General features: G+C 40.9%; 1 protein-coding gene across 3 annotated transcripts in view; it reads right to left on the bottom strand.

Moving 5' to 3' along the window:
• SVEP1 (sushi, von Willebrand factor type A, EGF and pentraxin domain containing 1) overlaps positions 1-10,918 on the bottom strand; it is a 210,617-nt gene extending 199,699 nt beyond the window's left edge. For 2 of the 3 annotated variants that reach the window (XM_074395151.1, XM_003925239.4), the window contains exon 1: positions 10,325-10,918. In XM_074395151.1, the coding sequence (XP_074251252.1) occupies positions 10,325-10,855 (531 nt within the window). In that variant the 5' untranslated portion in view covers positions 10,856-10,918. Of the gene's footprint in view, positions 1-9,970; positions 10,296-10,324 lie in introns of those variants that run through there. The other variant, XM_074395153.1, reaches the window with a different exon arrangement.
• Between the last annotated feature and the right edge of the window lie 1,127 nt (positions 10,919-12,045).

A 12,045-nucleotide genomic window follows, 5' to 3' on the forward strand; every position in this document is an offset into this window, starting at 1 on the left:
TCTCAAAGGCACATTGAAGAAGTGAAAATGCTTGGTAAATGGTCTACCTTGCTGAGGGAAGAGACTCTCACTCTGCTAAATGTAAGAAAAGGAGGATTACAAATACACAAAGGTATGGGTTGAACCAGGGAAAATTTAAGAGTTTATATCTAATAAAATTAGAAGTATTGGTATTTAACCATATACATACACAAATATACATTTTAAACATCATCTTTGAAATCAGAAAGACAGGCCAGGAGTGGTGGCTCATGTCTATAATCCCAGCACTTGGGAAGGCCGAGGTGGGAGGATCACTTGAGCCTAGGAGTTCAAGCCCAGCCTAGGCAACATGGCAAAACCCTGTCACTACAAAAAATACAAAAATTAGCCAGGCATAAATGGTGTGAGCCTATAGTCCCAGCTACCTGGGAAGCTGAGGTGGGAGGATACCACCGGAAGCTGAGGCTGCAGTGAACCATGATCATGCCACTGCACTCCAGCCTGGGAGACAGAGGGAGACCCTGTCTCAAAAAAAATAAATAAAATTAAAAATAAAATGAAATTAGAAAACAAACAAACATATTTTGCATTAGCAACTGGTACATCCTATCTGCTGGTGCTGCAGGATGGGCAACTTAAAAATCGAGACTACTGGGAGTGTTTTAGCAGGAATTAAGAAAATAGTTCATCAAACCCATGTCCTCAAAATATACTTTATATACTCTGGCAGTAGCTTACAACTAGAAAAATACTTAAGTTGGTGTTGTTACTTTTTCTTACTAAATGACTCAATTATGTAGTAAGTCCTGCTAAGAACGTCCCTTAAAATTTTTTCTCTATCTTGTAGGAATTAAATTTTTCCTTAATTACTTTTAAATTACATTTATTCACATATAAAACAAGGTAGCTATCACTATTTCAATAGATGTAGTAATTAGAAGCTACCTTCAAGCTTAGAGCTTTCACATTTAGTGCAGCTATGAAATAACTATATGCTCTGAATTTGGTAAATCTTTACTGCTTCACCTTTTACGGAAATAAACTATCAACTTCTTGAGTGACCCCATGACAAAGACATATGTCCGAGAAAATGAATACTTTAAAAATCTTACATAAAGATAAGAAAATGCATCTACTGATGTTTCACATATTGCATTTTCTGTCTGCTATCATTCCTGTCAAGTGAAGTACTTTAACAACACACATGCTATACAACAACTCTCACAGAGTTTTTCCTATCCACAGCTGGCCTCCAAACTAGAGCAGGTTACTGTATGGAAGCAGACTCTGACTCTCTGCCAGAAATCCAGTCTTCAAATGGCCTGGAGAGATTTAGAGAACAGCCTTTAAAATCTACGGGAAATGCAGAGACAACACTTAACAGGAAATTCCTTTTAATGTAGACATGTCTTCACCTGGCAGCTTACTAGAGAAAAGCTGAAGAAGAACCATGTCTTCCTGAGAAATTTTTATTTGTATTTATCAAATTAACACTAAACTATTAATTTTATTTTGCAGTGTACAATTTTCCCTGTCTCTATCAGTATCATCTTTCATTTGTGAATGAATATCGTATTATTTAGAAGCTTCTGGCTTCTGGGAAACTAAGGTAAGAAGTTTCTGTTGCGTGCGTGCGTGCGTGCGTGCGTGCGTGTGTGTATTGTTTGTTTGTTTGAGAGTCTCGCTCTGTCACCCAGGCTGGAGTACAGTGATGTGATCTCAGCTCACTGCGACCTCTGCCTCCAAGGTTCAAGTGATTCTCCTGCCTCTGCCTCCCAAATAGCTGGGATTACAGGTGTGTACCACCACACTTGGCTAATTTTTGTAGTTTTAGTACAGACGGGGGTTTTACCATGTTGGCCAAGCTGGTCTTGAACTCCTGATCTCAGGCGATCTGTCTGCCTTGGCTTCCCAAAGTGCTGGGATTACAGGCATGAGCCACCAACCCCAGCCACACTAATATTTAAATGAGTTGTTTAGGAACTTTTATAGTTTTTACTAAAAGCAGCACCATCTGCTCCAAGGGCTAAGGTATTTTCAGTTAGTCAAGGCCAGACTCTTCTATTTTGATCCTGGCCAGGCCAGTGGCATTTGAGGAAGAAATGGAATGGGATTTCCCATCATCTCCCATCTCCCTGGTTAGACATACACTATTCCTGACTAGCATGGCAAAGATTTTTTATTTTATTTTCTTGAGACAGAGTCTCACTCTGTCACCTAGGCCGGAGTGCAGTGGTGCAATCTTGGTTCACTGCAACCTCCGCCTCCTGGCTTCAGGTGATTCTCCTGCCTCAGCCTCCTTAGTAGCTGGGATTACAGGTGCCCACCACCATGCCCAGCTAATTTTTGTATTTTTAGTAGTGACTAGGTTTCACCACGTTGGCCAGACTAGTGTGAAACTCCGGACCTCAGGTGATCTGCCCACCTCGGCCTCCCAAAGTGCTGGGATTATAGGCGTGAGCCACCATGCCCGGCCAGGACGGCTCTTTACCTGCTTAGCATCCACATTTTCTTTCTTCTTCAGCAATAAATCTCCATAAAACTAAGGGTGAGCATGAAACCAAGTGTTCCCCAGTGACATCTCTGTGGAAGTACTTCGTGGACTGCCACAGAGTCCCCTTAAGAGTATGACTGTCTCTGTCCTTTTCTCCTCAGCATCTGGAATAAGCCCCTGATGGCAGGAGCTCCAGCAGCCGTCTGAGACCACAAAGCGACCTGAAGTTGATGGAGTACAGCTGAAAATAAAGCACTGGATCCCTGAAAATATTTCAGACCTTTCATTTTTCCTCTGAATTTTCTACTCAAGACAATTTGAGAAAGAAATAAATGTCCATCATGTGTAAGCTACTGGTACCTCAGATTTTTTATCATATCCAGCTAAGCTACTCCTAGCCACTTCATTCGTTCCAGTTTATACCATCTAGAGAGTTTACACCCTCTCAGCCTCTAACAATGATTGTTTCATGTCAGTCCATGGAATAGCAATTAAGGACCAGAAAATGAAATTCCAAATGCCAAGTGGGGACTTCAATAAGCTGAAAGAGTACACACCCAGAATTGCTACAATTGCCAAGAGTCAGACCAAAAGTCAGATTTTGAAAATATGCTATCTCCTGATTTTAAAACGTGTGATTAAATTATATACACACATACACATTCACACACATATGCCAAGTAAAATGCACCCTTGGATTGAATATGACCTTACAGCCATGGTTTACATTTTCTGGGTTACATTGTTTGGCTTTATATCTTGTGTAACAGTTTAGCAGCCCTGGAAATGGCATCTCCTACTTCTCCCTAATTTTGGATACCTACCTCACAAAGGTAAGATATAGGGAAAGAGGGGGGTACAAAAAGACCAGGTGATAAATCAGAAGACTGGATAGACTGTCTTTGGCATTTACTTAGCTATGTGATTTGTGTTTAATTATGGTAATTGTTAAGACAAATCCCCTCTGTGCACATTTGTATCATTAAGTCATTGGTGGAGAATTTTCCTACGCTTTGGCTACAGCTGTGAGGGAGGACAAAGCAGTGGGCTCTCTCCATGTGTCTAAGCATTCATAGTCTTTAACCAAGCATTTTCATGATGTATTTCAACCAAACAGAGCATAACACTGGCAGCCAATAATAATAAATGCCTTTAACAGTAGCAGTAGGCACACATTCTTATTACATACCAGCATCCTATATGCAAGAAATAACAAAATTAATAAACAAAATACATGTAATGCTAGATTAAAAAGAAATTTGATTTCAACATTTAAGCATTATTCAATCTCTCTTCAAATTAAAAAGTTTAGGCCAGGCACAGTGACTCACACCTGTAATCCCAGCACTTTGGGAGGTTGAGGTGGGCAGATCACTTGAGCCCAGCAGTTCAAGACCAGCTTGGCCAACATGACAAAACCTCATTTCTACTAAAAATATAATATTTAGCCAGGTGTGAAGCCAAGATGGCACCACTGCACTACAGCCTGGGTGACAGGCTTTCTTTCTCTCTCTCTCTCAAAAAAAAAAAAAAAAAAAAAATTTGAGTGTTTTTTTGCCTGAGAAATATACATGAGGTCTGGAATTGTTATAGGTACTAAGGATTTATTTATTCATTATTCATTCATTCCCTTCCATTCCATTCCATTTATACTTCTGATAAGATTGAAAAAGAGATTCCTATATAATGCCAGGGACGATTTCAGAATTGTTTAAAAGGTTAAGAAGCACAGAGGACAGAAGATTTCCAGACATACAGTTGGAAATATATCTTTTCAGCATAAAGAACTTAGCTTTTGCAACAGTGAGTGAGTCTTGATGTTAAACCTATCTTCTGAGTGTGGAACAGCTGAGTGCACTGCAGATTACATGAATGCCCCCACCCCTTCCTACAGGAAAGGAGAACCCAAACTTTCCTTATTACTTTGGCACTAGGGCCATCAGAAGAGACCACTGCAAAACATACAAAGCCTATTATCAGCCTATTGTATGAACCCTAGTGGCATCTCACAGATCTTCAGGGATTATTAGAAAACATAAAAGCAGACACTTTCTTCCCATAAGCCTGGGAGAGAAGATTACTCTTCAGGTAAAGGTGTGAATGTCTACAAGTGTGAACACATCATGGATGATAATCTTTCCCTGAAGCTAGGAAGCACTTCCGCCCATTTAGTCCCAATCCTCTAACCAGCTGAAGCTTGGATTTTTGGTGAGACAGAGCATTCCCCACCAGAGAATCATATTTCTGGAATTCTGGAACAATGAGGAAAGCAGTCTTTTTCTTTTCAAAGGAAGCTTTTTATGTTATGTTTGTTTAACAGCTATTTAGCAAAAGCAAAGTAGAAATGAGGGGCTCTGGTTTTATTTTGATGTGAAATACGTATGATTAAGAAGAGCTTGGTATTTACAGTGGGGCCAATCCAAACATATTAACTTGAGGAAAGGTAACTTATAAACACATGGCAGGAAGAAAAAACAAGCAGAAAGGTCATTATGAGATAATTACTCCCCTGGAATAAACAGCTGAAGAGCTTTTCATTAATTCTCTAAAAGGAATTCGTGTAATTAAGTTCAAGGTGCTAAACTTTCCCCCAGGCTACTAATTTTGTACTAATGACAGAATTCAATGCTTTAGTCCTTGCGCTCTTTGAAGAGTGCTGGGGGTGGTGTCTGAAGAGAAAATGTCTATTCTGTATTTCATTCATTCAAATCAAGTGGGATGATGGTTAGTACCCATTCATATACTAGACCTTGAGTTGTCTAATTCTGACACCAAATAATAATTATTTAAAAAGTGAAGCAACTCTGTTATCCTTTTTGTTTAGTCCATCCCATCTGCTGAGAAATAACAAATTTCATGTTGTTAAAGAAAATTCTACATCTCGTGGTTTTTATGTAAGAAGAATAAGATGTCTGACTGAGAGGTAACTGTGTGCTTCCAAGGTGTGGCTATGTATTATACATATTTATGTGCTGTTTGCCTGTGATTGTTTCCATGCACAGTTGTGTGAGCATTCAGTTTCCCAGACAAAAGATCTGATAAACTAATTTTTCCAGGGAGTAATTAACAACCTCAAAAATGTTCCTGTGATTTTCAGTTTCACACAAAGGCTAGGTCACTATAAGTTGTAATATTACCATTCTGCACACACATGGGAATGTGATGAATGATCTCATTTCCATGATGAAATGCACAAAGTTTCGTGTCAAAAGCCATACAAGATAGTTTACCATTTTCAAACTAACTCTGCAGCCAAATACTTCTGCCTGATCCCTATGCAAAAATTCAAGCCTCAATCAACACCATTTCCAAACGCTGATTGTCTCCTACCAATTTTCTCTAAATCTTATATTTTAATTATATCTAAGAACGCTCATCAGAGGCTTGGAAAAGTTACAACAAAGACATGCAGGCTTCCAGGTTAGACAGGGACTGATTCCAGCTGACCTTCTTTTGTACCTTCTCATAGCTAGCCCAATCAAAATGAGAAAAAAATAAATAAATAAAAATAAAGTCAAAGGGAGGATCGGCTAATATAAACTTTTGAGAAATCCTGCTTTATAGATTAAAAATGGATTGAGGCTGAAGAGTAGCACCGGGAACCTTGTTGGCAATTCCACTTTCCAAGACAGGATGTAGTATTTGGAAGGGGAAAGCTGAAGACAGAGTAGGTCTTGAGGGGAGCACTGTGTATCCGACTCACTACCCATTTCACTGTTTTGGATCAACATTCTTAGAGGCTCTGGGCAAGTCTGGCCAAACCAAACAGAGGAGCTAGTACATGGCAGGTTTTTCCCTGATGCAGTGAGGTTCTTCCTTGATGGAGTAGACCATGGCATTAGGAATAAGGCCAGCCATCAGGACCTCATGAGTACTTAAAGTGGAGACCAGGTGCAACAGGGAGCTAGCACTGTAAAACTATACCCTGCCTGGTGTGACTGCTTCAACATACAGAGAGCATTTTTAAGGTAGCTTTTTCATCTCTTAAGGGCACAAGCCTTTAAACCCTCATAAGCAATGAAAACAGCACAAATGAAAAGAAAAATAGATTCAATGGATTAATAAAACATTTGTTGCCATCACCCTAAACAAAAGAGCTAAGACAAAAATACTTGCCATATACTTGGGTTACCCACAGCTGAGGGTTAATACCATTAAGATTTAAAGAGCATTTGCAAATCAATAGCAGACAGAAACACCCCTAGTTAAAAACTGGATAACAATCCTCAAATATCTTACAGAAGAGCTATATGTGGACAATAATACATTTTTAAAATATTTAGCCTCACTAATAGGGAAATGCAATTTAAAATGGGACTCTATTTCTCACTTAAGTTCAGGGGGAATCTTCAAATGATGTTAGCCTGCACTGGCTGGTGTGCACCCTAGGTGCTGACACTGGCACTGCATGTGGAGGGCAGGCTGGCACCATTTTTCTGCAAAGCAACTAGACACATGTATTAAATGCCTTTAAAAACAGGCTTATTATTTGATGCAATAATGGCTCATCAAGAATTTGCATTAAGGAAATGGCTAAAGATATGGGCAAATATTTAGCTATACAATGTTTATAACAGCCCAAATATATAATAATAGGTACACACACACACACACACACACACACACACATTCTACAGTGGAAAATTGTGTGACCATGAAAAATAATGATAGAATAGAAATATGTCCCTTATTTTGGAAAGAAGACTGAAATATATGGTGGAAATACAAAGTCAAATTACAAGATGATATACAATTGAATGCTTTTACTGGGTAAATATAATTAGTGCATAATTTATGTCTGAAAACATGTCTGTTACCTAGACAACTGAATAAAGTCAAGGAAGCTGTATACCAAATTATGACAATGTATTTCCAGGAAATAGTTTTCCTAATTACTTTATTTTCTACAATAAACATTTATTATTAGTAAAATAAAATGTATGTAAAAAGAGAAAAAAAATCAACCAGCCGGGCGTGGTGGCTCATGCCTGTAATCCCAGCACTTTGGGAGGCCGAGGCAGGTGGATCACGAGGTCAAGAGATCGAGGCCATCCTGGTCAACATAGTGAAACCCCGTCTCTACTAAAATACAAAAATTAGCTGGGCATGGTGGCGCGTGCCTGTAGTCCCAGCTACTCAGGAGGCTGAGGCAGGAGAATTGCCTGAACCCAGGAGGCGGAGGTTGTGGTGAGCCGAGATCGTGCCATTGCACTCCAGCCTGGGTAACAAGAGCGAAACTCCGTCTCAAAAAAAAAAAAAAAAAATCAACCGAAGAGGCTTCAACAAGAATCCAAATATAGAAGGCATATTTTTAAAAAGCAATGTGTCTGGGCCAGGCGCGGTGGCTCACACCCATAATCCCAGCACTTTGGGAGGCTGAAGTGGGCAGATCACCAGGTCAGGAGATCAAGACTAGCCTGACCAATATGGTAAACTCTGTCTCTACTAAAAATACAAAACTTAGACAGGCATGGTGGCACGTGCCTGTAGTCCCAGCTACTCAGGAGGCTGAGGCATGAGAATCACTTGAACCCAGGAGGCAGAGGTTGCAGTGAGCCAAGATCGCCCCACTGTACTCCAGACTGGGCGACAGAGCAAGACTCTGTCTCAAAAAAATAAAATTAAATCAATGTTTCAAGAAAAGTTGTTTGAAATTTAATTTTAAAAGATGCTATTCATAACAGTAACATTGAACAAAATATGTTTAGATCTAAATTGGAAAAATATAAACAGGACTTAATTTCTAAAAATCTACAACTTTACTAAAGATTACGTATAAATGTATATGTATAAAAATATGCATAAATGCTATTAAGCAAATTATATGAACCACATAGTGCTGGAAAAACTGCTTAATTATTTGTTTAAAAAATAAAATTAGGCATCTTTGTCATACAATACATGAAAGTAAATTGCAGATGGATTAAACTGTTAAATAGAAAACTATTTATTTGATTTGGGAAATGGGAAAGCTATTCTAAGACTTTAAGCAAATATAATAAGGTCTTACACTTTTGAATTAGAATAATTATTACTATAAAAATATAAATAATCCCCAAGTTAATTCAATATTTTCTATATTGAAATCTAAATCCTTACTGATTGCATTGGTAATATGTAAAAATGAATTTCAAATTAATATTAAATAAGTGGGTAAGAACTAGAAAAAGAAATTTTTTTTAAAGGGGAGAATTCACACTATCAGATATTTAAATATGTTGTAAAGTTACAATAGTTAAATCATTTTGGCAATGATTACAAATGAGATAGAGAATGGGATGAAATAGAAAGCCAGAAGGAGATTAAATACCCATAAGCATTTAGCACATGATAGACGTGACATTCAATTAAATTGGAAAAGGACAGATGGCTTCTGAGTATATAAAAATGTAAACCATTCATCTAATAACATTTCTATAAACAAAAATAAAAGGCAGTGAACTGGAAAAACATTTGCAGCATATATACAAAAGAATTTCTGGCCTCACTATATAAAGAGCTTTTGTAAATCATTAAGAAAAAAAAAGCCAATGTGCCCTATAATAGCAAAATGGGCAAAAATTATGAGATAATTATTAAAGGGAAAAAATACAAATGTCGAGTAGATGTATTGGAAAATGTTCACCTTCAAAAATCAAAAATGTGTTTTTGCTAAGATGATGCCTCTATTGTCTCTTAAATTGATAAAGATATTAAAAATAATAGCATATATTATACATGTGACTATGTGGCAAATTTACTGCTGAGATACTCTGCTGATGAGAATATATATTTATACAACCCTCCAGGGGAGAATGGACACTACGTATCAAGAAGTTACAATGGTTCATAACCTTTAGTTCAGGAACTTTTATAGAAATTCTTCCTAAAGAGGTAAACAGAGGAGTCCACAAATATTTATGTTCCCAATAACTTAGTAAAGAAAAATCCTAAGTGTCCAACAATAGGTGATTGGTAAAATAAATCATGGCACTTGCATGCAATGGAATAGCATGCAGCTGAAGTAGAACATTTGAATTAGGATATAACAAATGAAAGAGGTAGGCTGCAAAACAGCAAAATACCAATTTGGTTAAAAGTATGAATGGATGTACATAGTGGGCAAATGTTCAAGAACTTGTAAACAGTGGTTTTTGAAAGTGATGAAATTTTAGTTGTTTTTTTTTTTTATTCTTCCTTTCCCTCCTTTTTGTTTAATTCATTCTACAAACACTGGCTTGCTATTATGTGTCAAATATTTATATATGTTCTTTTTTTGTTCCCAATGAGTATGGATTACTTTGTAATCAGAAAAACAGACACATTTTATAAAAGTCCATCGTCCCAAACTGACTTTCCCTTCCAGATGTTAAAAATCTAATAAAGGACTTGGAGCAAAAATAGGAAGGGCGTGAATCTTACATTGAAAGCATAACACAAGTTTCAAAAGAATTGGGGTTACATTCAGATCACTCCATGTCCTACCTTTAGGAACACTTTGTAAACCATACTCACCTGTTTCAGCTTGGAGACCATCTGCTCCTACAAATGTGAATGTGATTAGCGTCTCCAGGATCCCTTCCTAACAGGGTTCTCGAAGCGGACCGTTTAAGGAGCCTGACTTAAATGCCTAACTTTAAGCGTTTTAAAAAAGCCTAACTCTGAGCGTTTTAAAATGTATTATCCCATTGGAGCCCCCACAACAATAATAGGCGGGTAGCGATGACTCTGGTTTTGTGGATGGGGTCGTTTGACTTGGGGAGGTGATGCCTTGCCCAAGGCTGAACCCCGGGTTAGAGACGGGGAAGCAGTGGTGGGTAGGAAGGGCCCGGGGACTAGGGCGGGTGCCTGGAGGGGCGGGCGCCTTACCGCGGCCTGCTGGAAGGCGCCCTTGGTGTAGGTGCCGCCACCCCGGTAGGAGATGGCAGGGATCTCTTGCAGCAGCAGCGCGCACTTGTGCTGGCGCGCGCGGCGGGTGGAGATGTAATCGACGCGCGGCACCACGTAGTTCTTGGACGAGAAGGTCACGATGGCCACACGCGTGGCCGTGGGCACCACGGGGAAGTCGGACAGGAGCTTGCGGACGAACATGAGCTCGCTGCGGAAGTTGACTTCGCCCACGCTGGACGAATCGTCCACCAGGAAGACGAGCTCCAGGCGCTCGCTGAGTTCCCGCAGCCGCCGCACGCGTCTCCGGAACGCCTGGCCCAGCCGCTCCACTCTGCTCCCAGCTGCTTCCTCGCCAGGAGCCGGCGGCGCGGGGAGACTCCCGGGGGCCCCGGGCGCGGTCTCGGGGAAGAGGCGGAAGCTGAAATTGCGCGACGGAGACATCTGCTGAAAGGTCGCCCAGCCCGAAACGAGCGCCAGACCCCAGCAACAAAAGGCCAGGCGAGGCCACATCGCGCTGGAGACTGAGCGGCCGCCCCGGAGCGCAGGCGGCGGCCGGGGCGGGAAGAGGCGCCCGGCGGCGCGGCTCACAGAGGGGCTTGCGCGGAGCTGGGCGCGGGGCAGCGGGGGCGGCCGCGAGCCTCAGCGCCCTTTCATCTGACACTGGGGACAGACACAATCCAGACTCCTCGGCAGCTCGGGGACTCCGGAGGGAACGGCGCGCGCTCTCTACTCCTCTCTTTTTTTCCTCCCTCTCTCCTCCTCCTCGCTCTCCCTGAAGCCTATAAAATGTTTGAAGGAAAGGGGGCAGTCAAGAAAAATCTCCCGCTTCCCTCCTTCTCTCCCTCTCTTCCTCTCCCCGCTCCGGTCTCCTTTCTGTATCTCTGACTCTATCTCCCTCCTCCCCCTCTCATTCTCCTCCCGGGATCAAGCCAAAGACTCGGAGATTCCATGACACCAGAACCCCGCGTCTGTCAGGCTGTCAACATTCCCGCAGCAAGCGCACCAGCGCCGAAGCCCTGATTGATCCCATATGTCTGGCAGGAGCTGCAGAGGAATTCACTGGAGATGGATCCAGATACCGAGAGTGCCACAGTAATTGGAAACACTTTGTAGACGAAAACACACACGCGGCTGACTGGCCAGGGAGTTGAGAGCATCCTTTGAAAACTGCTTGCTCACCTTTCGTGTTTCTTCCCCCCACAGTCAGTGTCCCAAAGCCCTCACCAAATAGATGACTGTAGAATTTTCGGATGGGGATTTCTAATCAGCGGTGTGTGAGCGTGCAGACACTAAAGCGTCCCCGCAGGTCACACCATAAAGAAGTTACATCTAACCTGATGCATTCCATAGGAATGATTTGTCATGGTGCTTCAGTCGTACACTTATTCTATTCATTCATCTGTGTGTTCATTCTTTCCTGAATTTAACAAATGTTTTTTGAATGCCCATTATGTGCCAGGAGCTAGGTGAGGCACTGGAGATATAAAGAACAAAAATTGACACGGCTTCTGTCCTCAAGGAACTTAGAGGGTAACAAGTGAGGTGAGCATTAACTAGATATTAACATACAAAATATATGTAATTACAACTGACCATACTAAATAGTTTAGGTAGACAGACTTGACCTTGGAGAGGCCAGTGACGCCTTTTCTGAGGACATAAAGTTTGTGCTGAAATCTGAAGCATGAAGCTTCATCAAC

This window comes from Saimiri boliviensis, chromosome 2, assembly GCF_048565385.1.
Source record: "Saimiri boliviensis isolate mSaiBol1 chromosome 2, mSaiBol1.pri, whole genome shotgun sequence".
Taxonomy (NCBI): Eukaryota; Metazoa; Chordata; class Mammalia; order Primates; family Cebidae; genus Saimiri; species Saimiri boliviensis.